The sequence below is a fragment of the Choristoneura fumiferana genome, chromosome 9, assembly GCF_025370935.1.
Source record: "Choristoneura fumiferana chromosome 9, NRCan_CFum_1, whole genome shotgun sequence".
In the NCBI taxonomy this organism is placed as follows: Eukaryota; Metazoa; Arthropoda; class Insecta; order Lepidoptera; family Tortricidae; genus Choristoneura; species Choristoneura fumiferana.
The window spans coordinates 11227096-11238048 of NC_133480.1; the positions used below are offsets into that span (position 1 = coordinate 11227096).

At 39.6% G+C, this 10953-nt stretch overlaps 1 protein-coding gene across 1 annotated transcript in view; it reads right to left on the reverse strand.

The window, feature by feature from the left end:
• Positions 1-9990, reverse strand: part of Es2 (ess-2 splicing factor homolog) — a 21019-nt gene extending 11029 nt beyond the window's left edge. Inside the window, exon 1 of the mRNA XM_074092341.1 lies at positions 9066-9990. Coding sequence (XP_073948442.1) covers positions 9066-9227 — 162 coding nt within the window. The 5' untranslated portion in view covers positions 9228-9990. The remainder of the gene's footprint in view (positions 1-9065) is intronic.
• Positions 9991-10953: the final 963 nt, after the last annotated feature.

The following is a 10953-nucleotide window of genomic DNA, read 5'->3' on the forward strand; positions in this document are numbered from 1 at the left end:
CCCGCCCGACAACATGCGGTAAGCGGCGCCCGCGCCTACCCTGTACAAACAAATTATAACACATTTAGTTGTTTCACCACCCATTAATTAGTGTTGCTAATCAATGGGTGGTGAAACAGCCCCTTAACCTCCTGAGTCATCGCGTACTTTATAAAGGACCAATTAACACTTAGAATAACGGAAATTGAATAAAGTATTCTAAGAATCTTGAAATAATCCAAAATAAAAAAGCAGGTCAACCACGTCTAGGTCTTGAGCACTAAGTTTGTTAAAAAATGTCAAGACTCGAGAGACTATGACGAGACATTGCATTCTTGTCAGTTTTCCTTTCGATATTGTAAGTACTAGGAGGCTACTACAAAATTCGACAATCGAAGTTCGTATCGTAACGGCCCTCTCACTCGTATTAGATAATATAAGCGTCAGCGGGACGGCAAGATACGAAGTTCGAATTTTGCACTTCGGACTATAGGGCCAAAAGTTGCGGAAGGTTTCCAAAAAGTTGAAAAAGTTTCTGGAAACTTTCGCAAGAAATATAGGAAATTTAAAATTAAGAAACGGAAAGTTTCAATTTCCATACAAAATTGTGAGAAGTTTTCGAAATTTTCGTATATAAAAAATCCGCAATTTCTTAGTTTCTTTTGGCACATTGTAAGTAATAAATAATTACTATAATTGTTCCAATCGTTTATTTAACTTTTGACAGCTCGAGTACTAATTAAAATAGTGATGCCCTGATGCGTTACTGATTCGATTTCTTTTAACAATCGATTTTATTTATGAAGAAGTTTTAATCTGTCATCTCCCAGGATAACAGGATCAAAGGAATTTGGGCACAATTTGTGCCTCTGGGAGAGGACAGGTTAATCGATTTAACACATTCATATTTTATTTTTGCTCACATTTTGCATTGTTTTTTTATCTTACATATTAAAATAAACAATTTATGTTAAGTTAATATGTTTATCACTTCCGACGGTAATTTAGTAATTTTGTCAATTATGAAGCGGCAAAACTGGTCGCGGCAGCGACGCCAGTTTTGTTGTCACTCACAACGAGACGCCCGTCGTAGGTATAATTAAAAATAGTTTTACAGTGCCTATTTTAGTTGTTTAAACTTTTTAATCCCTAAAGGCATATTAATGTATTTATTATTTTTAAATGATTTTGATATAAAATATAATCACAATCATTTTAAATGTATGTTTTATTTAAAAAATCGATTTACTTCAAAACGGTTTTTATAGTCTATGGTCATTCATTACGAATGGGAAATCACTAAGTGGGCGGTACCCGTCCATGAAGTACGGTATTCTCTGTAGTACATTGTACCGAAAATTATTGTAAAACTTCACGTGCGTGATCTGTCAAAAGTTAAATAAACGATTGGAACGACTATAGAATGTTTACTCGCGGCTTCGCACGCGTAAATCATTACATCCAGCAGACGCCAGCAGTTGAATTGAAATTCCGGGATTCTACTAGGGGCCATCCACAAAAACGTCACACCATTTTTACTCCTTGGAGCTTACTACGGGAAAGAGAGGGTAGAAGAGGTTTCTTATATACCCAAAATGTCTCAGCCATGATTGCCGTAAGCCGGGAGAGAAGCATGCATTTTCCCGTTAAGGTCTGCGGAATGCTTGTGTCAGTCTTTTTTGTTGATCCCCATCGGTTTCTTGCTTAACCGACCCTAGCCTTTCTTACGATTTGCGCTCACATGCTCTCCATTCGCAATGTAAAATAACTCACGCGGGCAGCGGTGTATCGGAGCCGTCGAGCCGGAAGGGCGTGCCCTCGATGTGTCCCCAGGTCATGAGCGGCGAGGCGTCGGGCCCGGCGCCGGGCTGCGGCGACGGCGGCTCCACCAGCGCGTACTCCGACGCCGGCTGCGAGGCCGACGCGCTCACGCCGTCCACGCCTATCTTGCCGGTCACATTCGCGCCCTGAAAGTGAAGATAGTTGTAAAGTTGACAATCGGATAGTGTCATACAAATTCGTCAGTTAGGTTATTAGAAAATATCAGATATGTTTTTTTTGTCAATAAAAAAAGGGTTAAAAGTGAGATATAGTCGTTTAAATTTACTATATTTTTAGCGTGACATCACGCGCGCCGTACGATGCTGTAATGGGGTGACGTCACGCGGAACTTTCATGGACCCCTCACCCCTCCCGAACATTGACGCCCGTCATTTATCAAATTTTTTGTTTGATTCACAAAAGAAAATACTTGTCTAATAATTTTCATAATTTAACTGACGATGACGGCATAAATAGTTTTTTCTTACACAGGAAACTACCCAGTTGACATATTTTATTTTATGTTTTTATAAAATCATATATTTTACAATACAGGGGTTAGCTAAGCCACTAATCAGTTTGAGAATTGTTGCGTGGTGTATTTAGTTGTATGGTGGGTAATAGTCCGAGTGTTGTGTTGTGTGGTGAATAGGTACTTCACCATATGGGCTTACGGGGCCCATGCCCAGGAGGAGCAGCCTGCCCATGAGGCCGAAAGGCCGATAAGCATACTTTAAAAAAATGGGGGAAAAATGTAATATTCACTTTCTTTAATTTCGAAAAGGGCCACAAGTCACACACAGTTGTGGTAGTACAAAGTCGGTCCGGATTGTTACCACAATGTTACTTACTAAAAATGTGGGTAGTTACCTGTTCGCGCGCGAGTGCGCTGATCTGCTCCTTGCTCCGCTTGTGGTCGAAGGGCTCGGCGCGCAGGCGCGTGTTGCGGCGGCGCAGGCCGGGCTTGCGCGGCGCGCGCTGCGACGCGGCGCCCGCCGGCACGTACATTATGTGGTTGCGCGCCGTGTAGCTCCACGTGTCCAGCTGCACACCGAACATACATTCAAGCGTAAATCATGAAGTAGCGTAAACCTTAATAATAATAAAATAAATAATAAATATCACACAATTCACACCAATAGATCCAGTAGTTGAATTTAAATCACGGGATATGAGTAAATAGATAATATTATTGCTATTTTCTGCCATCAGAGTGCATCACTGGCACAAAACCGTAAACAGTTTTTGAGTGCCATAATATCATATTATTTCATTTTTTTTTTTAAATATAGCTCTATCGTTACTATTGATGTAAATACCATGTTATTTTATTACTAATAAATACCTTGCTCATATTACAGGCCACACCCGGTATATCATGATTTTATAGGTACTAATACTCTTTCGTTATGATCTGTCATGGCGACAAAATATAAAGAGAACTGTCGTTGTCATGGGTTTGCGCTAGTGTCGCCCCCTGCGCAGAGCTTTGCCTAAATAAAGAGAACTGTCGTTGTCATGGGTTTGCGCTAGTGTCGCCCCCTACGCAGATCTTTGCCTTATATAAAGAGAACTGTCGTTGTCATGGGTTTGCGCTAGTGTCGCCCCCTACGCAGATCTTTGCCTAATATAAAGAGAACTGTCGTTGTCATGGAGGTTTGCGCTAGTGTCGCCCCGTACGCAGATCTTTGCCTAATATAAAGAGAACTGACGTTGTCATGGAGGTTTGCGCTAGTGTCGCCCCGTACGCAGATCTTTGCCTAATATAAAGAGAACTGTCGTTGTCATGGGTTTGCGCTAGTGTCGCCCCCTACGCAGATCTTTGCCTAATATAAAGAGAACTGACGTAGTCATGGAGGTTTGCGCTAGTGTCGCCCCGTACGCAGATCTTTGCCTAATATAATGAGAACTGACGTTGTCATGGAGGTTTGCGCTAGTGTCGCCCCCTACGCAGATCTTTGCCTAATATAAAGAGAACTGACGTTGTCATGGAGGTTTGCGCTAGTGTCGCCCCCTGCGCAGAGCTTTGCCTAATATAAAGAGAACTGACGTTGTCATGGAGGTTTGCGCTAGTGTCGCCCCCTGCGCAGAGCTTTGCCTAATATACCCTATTCTCGTAGTCCCGAACCGTGGAAATTCCAAGAAATTATATCGTGGTCTTTAATGACGTTTGCACTAAAAACAAAGGTGCCAAATTACATTAAACTCAATATACACGGTAACAAACTGGCAGCGTAGCGTAGCGTAAGCAACAGGCCAGCAACCTGTCACTATTGTACCGTTTTTGTCAAACTTTACGAGTAAACCTAAAATTGCTAAAAGTGGCTCCGAAACGGTAACGTTTCGTGTGCTCTGACTACCCATTTGAGTACACAGGCGTGATGTTTGTGTGTATGTAGTACGAGTATGTACACAGCAACGGGCGGTGTTTGTATCGCGCCGCCTCTTGTCAAAGGATGCCGCGTGCGCGCCCGACGTACATAAGTGAATTTGGCAGTTTACACCTATCGAAGTGCCTGATACCGAAAATGTGGCCGGTCGCCGATCCGACCCGCTCTCCGTATGAATACAATGAACCGCGCGGCTCACGCGTCGGGAACGACCCGACCCGCACACACGAGTATAGTTTACTCTAAGCCGAATGGTTGAGATTTCAAGATTTTTATCCTGATCTTGTGGGAACTTGCAAGGTATCCTACCTCAAGCGGGCGCTCCGTCTGATCCGCCTGCTGTTCGATAGATGGCAGCTCCAGCGCCGCCACAGCTTTTGCGTGCGAGTCCACTTCGGCCGCGAACGCCGCGGCCAGCTTGCCGGCGCGCTTCTTTTGTTCCAGCGCAATCACGCGGTCGTAGCTAGCGTTGTCCTCGCTTGTGTGGCTCGCTAGGTACGAGTCTGCAATACGATATTGTTGGTGTAACGGAACGCAATAAAAAAAAATGTTTTTTTTGTCTTGGAGTATCAGTCCACTTTAGTGACAGCCGGGTGGGGGGGGACAGGCGGGCGTGCTACGTAATTCCGAATTAACGAGACTGTGCAAGCATCTATTGTCATGCTTTAGGCTGCGTTTCCACCAGAGATGTGCGAAGATGTGTTGCGAGAATGTGTTGTCCTCAGCACAGCTCTGGTGGAAACAACTTTGCGGAGCAAGTATATTAGTTCATGAAAACCACGTTGCTCGCAACACATCCTCGCACATCTCTGGTGAAATCCCAGTCTTAACTTATAAAATAAATAAAAAATATCAAATACCGTATCTCAGTTGATCATTAAGTGTTCAAATAAATGTTGCTCTTATATCCGTACTAATCCATTCTTTCTCTGTTTGTCCATCTGTCTGTTTGGTACCTCACCTCTTAACACTGAATCCGATCTGAATGAAATGAGGTTTGGAGTAGCGATAGTGGAATTCTTGGCAGACGAAGTCGCAGGCAATGGTTAAGTGTAACAAGCTCTATGTGTCAAATCAAACCTAATGTGTGGTTGTCCGTAATATCTTTTGTTTTCTCTGTAACAGCGGCGTCAGTAGGCTCGGCACTCGGGGCTCGGGAGGTGGGCTCGGACGGTGAATCTGGCCGATTGATGTCTGGCGTGTCGAATGTGGCGGGCGAGTTGTCTGTTAAAAATGATACGACTTCATAAATGACAGCAACAGAAGAGCTTGAATGGGCCGATTTGATACCCTGGTTGCGCCAGGCTCACGGCCGATTACGGACCCCAAACACTGCATGCTTGATGGAGTAAAATAGTATTTGAAGATACAGTCCAGGTTTTTAATAATTGTTTCTTACAAATGTTATTATTATGGATGAAAAACTATTTTTTTGTAAGGAATTAGGGCTGTTTTCTAGTTTTTAAACATTGATGTGTGAGTTTACAGAGGATGTGACTGAAACGAAAAAATATTACTAAATTAAACAGTTCATTGACGATTTGTAGGTATCAGATTGTTTTTTGTAGGTATCAGATTGATTTGATTCAATAAATTATGCTTTGTTACAGATACTAGTGCTAGTGGCTACATTTTGTTACAATTAGGGGCTGTTTCAGCACGCATAGATTATTAATATCGCCTATTTTAATTAATGGATAAATTTAATCAATGGTTGGTGAAACAGGGGATTAGAGTATATACATATTTATAATAGGGTCATACAGGGCTCTGTCGGTGGCCGGCTGCCGCTGTACTTGCGTGTGAGCTCTCGCAACCGCATGTAGTCCTTGTTTTCTGAGGCCTCCAGGAATTCATTCTGGGCTCTTAGCTTTTCCAGGTCCGGAAGAAGTCTCTTTGGATTATTTTTGCAATTCCCTAAAAAAAAAGAAAAGAAAATTAGATTGAATATACTGTGATTGACTATCAAAGGATTGTTTCAATACTGCAAAATTATAATTTCAGAAATATGTTTGTTCAACTTTTGCATGGCTTTTCTGTAATGGCAATTTTTTTTACATTCTACATTTATTATTTATACATTTTACATTTATTATTTATTTCTATTTGTATAAAAATAATAACTAAATTTTTTCAAGAAACAAATTCCCTTTGCTTTCGTTTCGATTTAACTTTTAGCTACAGTCCACTTCATATATTTTTATCGCCCCAAAACAATGTTGAAGAGAGAACAACTTAAAGACTCAAAGGATAAGCTAAATTTACCATAAAGAGTGCACCAAGCTTTAAGTGGTAGTATAGTGCAGCAAGTAAATAGTACCACAGTATAACAACTTTTCCTTACAGTAGGTCGACGCCTTTGAAGTTGAGCGACACCGCAGCCTGTATAGGTATTTACGCAAGTAAGGAAGGGTTGTCACCAATTTAAAATTTGGAAGGTAGATGTCTTTTACAAATCGGTACATATTGGTATTGCGTAATTATGTAGAACAAAATAATTTAGGGGTGGCATACTTACTAGGGGTAAAAAGCAGTGGCGTGCCTAGGGTATCAGACTATGGCAAGCCGAGAGATATGTTTTAGTATTTTTTATAATTTAATGTACCTATATCCATCTCAAGCCCAAGCCCTCTCATTCTGAGGGGAGGCCTGTGCCCTGCAGTGGGACGTATATAGGCTGGGATGATGATGATGATGATATCCATCTTGTTGCCGTAAACTTCAATCTGCAGTTTGGACGAGCTTACCAAAGCGCACTTAAGGCATGCTAGTACTAGATAGAATTTTACAGACATACACTTGGAGTCCACACAAGGGAAAATTTGGTCCGTTTCCGAACTCATTCTCTCCCACATGCAATTCTTATTATTTTACGTAAAATAAAGCGCGCTAAATTATTAAAGTGATTTTATTAGAACTTTTTTTCTCGTTTGGATGTTGTTCGCTTTATAAGGCAAGCCTGGCTTTTGGGCTTTTATGTAAGGATCGCCACTGGTAAAAAGTATCAAAATATACTATTTCTGAAATAAAAATATTTTTTTCCACAAAATATACTTTCATAGATTAGTAACTGACAAATACTTTCGGTTTCCAGACTTAATGGACTTAAAACTCCTGTTAATGAATTTAATTATATAAAAAAGAAATAAATATAATTATATAAATAGATGAAAACTTAGTTCCTTATTTATGCGAGATGAAGATTTGCATGCACTCACAGTACATGTTGTATGCACCATAATAAATTTTATTAAAAATTTTATAATAAAAAAACGTGATTGCCCTAGAAGACTTGTCCCAAGCTAATAAGAACGGCAAAGTATGCAGCTGGGGCTCCTCCCAGCCGCGTCTCACCCCACACGCCCTGCACAATTGCTCTGTCTAGACGTCTCCATCGGATTACTGTAGGGAAACTTGTTATACTGTGATAGTAGTATGCAGTGAGAAAATATACTGTGATTAAATTTTCATGATCTGTTACACCCATGAGGCTGACATGATCACCTGGAGTGTTCAAAGCGTCAACAAAAATAAGAAAAAAAAACTTCCTTTAAAATACTCACTTGCTACCTACCAATACCAATTTACACCTTTTGACTGTCAACTTATGCATACACAGATATTGCATCCCTTTAAACACTGCGTTCTATAGAGAATAGTTACAAGTATTGACATTTACACGCTAACTATGTCAAAATCAAACCCTAGACCCCCCCTATAAACCCTATCTTTTTTGTCATAGACACTAGGGATGGGCCGAATATTCGTTTTATATTCTGTATTCGGCATATTCGGCAGGTTTACCGAATATTCGTATTCGGCCGAATATTCGGCTAAATCACCGAATGTTCGGCAAAGTGGTACTCAAACTTTTTACTGTATTGAGCCATGTATGAGTTGAATGATAAATGTATTGTTTTTATGAGGTACAGTGAAGCTTTTATGTTTTTGTTGACTCTGTAGTTATAATTCCAATAACAATAGATACAACAGATGGGTATTAATTGTAAACAAAATATAAGTATGTAGGTAGCTGTTTTGAGATTAAACTACAGTGATCTTTATAATAAAATAATATGTTAATATAATCAATCAGGTCTTTATTGTGAGAAATAAGGCAAGTTTTTTGTTTTAATCAAGTTGCATGATTAAATTTTAACAAAAATCATATATCATATTTCTAGTTTCTACTTATAAGTCAATTATGTCGAACATTCGGCCGAATATTCGGTTCGGTACAAATTTTACCGAACATTCGGCCGAATATTCGTATTCGGTGAAACCCATGTTCGGCCCATCTCTAATAGACACTATGACAAAAAATTATTTAAAACATTACAAAAGATCAGATTTTTAGATTTATATTAGTTTTTAATTATTATTATTAAGTTTTTATTGTTTAAATCATTTATTATAATGTATTGGAATATTGGTTACTTCCTATATACTTAATTACGCAACATACAAACACATATCAAAAAGAAACAATTTTAGGTTAACCCTAACAGGTTCCATGAGGCGTAGGCTGTATGGACGTACCAGTAGTCACGTATGAGGCACATGTGGCTCATGGCCGGTGATGTAGATAATGCAGTTCTTTTGATAATTAAATAGTAAATTTTATTACATATTACATTATATTTTTATTCTGAAACCACATTTAAGAGTCCTCGGCCCCCTTTGCTACAGTCCTACCACATTAATAATCATTGAAAATTACTATTACTATGGGGACCATTACTTTATCATTACTATAGGGCATTGTCAAAAGAAAGCTGCACATTGCTTCGGGCCAGGGAACCTGTTAATAAGCTATTCTGATGTACGAAGATTAGTAGGAACTATCTATGAAAAGGGTAGAAATGCGTAACTTACCTCAACATACACGTCTTCGTCTAAAACTATTGGTTGTTTATTGTCACTACGTTTCTTTTGAGGCACTTTAGGAACTTTGAATACGCTGCTTTCAGCTTTTAGCAGCTGCATGTTTCTGAGAGCAGCTTCACCAGGTTTAGAACGTTTTTCTTCCTCGGCCATCGTGTTTTGTTGATTAACTCACTTATGAGAAATATTATTAGAGACTTGTCAACAGCTTGTCAATAACTAAAAACAACTAAAAACGTAGTGGCAGTGTTACCAGTACCTGCGTCGAGTTTCGGACGATTCGCTATCTGAAATGGGACGATTTTTGGACAAAAAGGACGGCTGGAGAAATAATATGTTTTTTTTAATGGTTAAATGAAAAAAAAACCTGAAAGGGCATGAACACAGATATATTTTTAAAGCACACAAATTAAAAAAAAAACGGTTTTGATTATTTATATTTCCATGCAGATTGAAGAGCGAGTGACCGCCACGTAAGTATTCATCATATTAATTATATGACTTTGCGAGCGGCGACTTGGCGAACAGCGGAACACTGCAATGCAACAAAAACCATCCCGGAAAATAACCATGACACCACAAACGAAATACTGGACCACATTAAATCAAATTTTGAAATTCCAAAATTTAGCCATTTTTCTTTAACCTGGCAACTGGATTATTCGTCGCGATGACAGACAATTTTTTTTTATACATTCGTCCTCACTAGGACAGGCAAAGGTAATAATAACCATGCAGCCAGTCAGACAACGACAAGACAAACAAAAAAATAACGAAAGTTCTCTTTCTAAGTACAAGCCACAGGCAATTCAGTTTTAAACATAAATTAAAATAATCAAACAAACCTTTGATCAAGAAAGAAAAACGGATAGCAAATTTGTCGCTCGCTAGCGCTACGCTAGTACGACTCGTGGTGTGGTGGTGGTGGTGCGGTGCGCCGGCAGACGTAGATAGCGATAGGAGGACAGAAAATTGTGTTTGTGTGCATGAAACAACAGGCAAGCGATACGGGATCACTGCGAGTGGAAAAAGGATGGTACAATATTGAAATCGCCAGCAGTTTGAAGTTATCGCATTCACGCGTTGCGCTTTTCTTCCGTTTCGTTTCACTCATCTACTTACTTACTTAGATGAATGCATTATTTTTTGTAACGAGTAATGAAATGAAGTACCTATTAAAAATAGTAAATTATTCTGGATAACTATTTGAAAAGGGACGTAAAAGGGACGGAATATATGAACGGACATTGAAGGGACGTTGCCATGTATAAACGGACGAAAATCGTCCTTTTGGGACGTTCTGGCACCGCTGCGTAGTGGTTATATGTTCTTTGTAACTAACTACGAAAAACAGACATAATGTGGTGTTGGTGTCGTATTCCATTTTCATAGTTGTAAATGTAACACAACTACTTAGTCAAAAAAATATATACTCTATTTCGATGTTATAAAATCTATTTCGGTAAGACAAGACCGTAATTTAAGTAATAATGTTTGTCAGTAGTTTCACATTGTTCAACCGAAGTGACACTTGACAACTGACAGTTGACAAATTGACACTGCACATTTGGGGTGCGTTCATGCTGGGAACGGAGATATACATAACTAGGGAAAGATGTGCTAAAGGTGCGACCACATGCAGTCGCTCGTCGCTCGATTACAGCGATAAATCTGGTCACGTGATCCCATTTTGAACGTTATTATGCATTTCCTGCGACTCAAAAAAAGTAGCGTAAAGTCGCCGTTTCGAGCAGCAGCAACAAGATGGCTTCTTGCAGGAATTATCTTGGCCTTGGAAGCTGATTTCTTAATCTCATTTAGTAGCAGTCATGGCAGTGTTACAAATAAAAGAAATTGGAGTGAATGAAAAAAAATAACA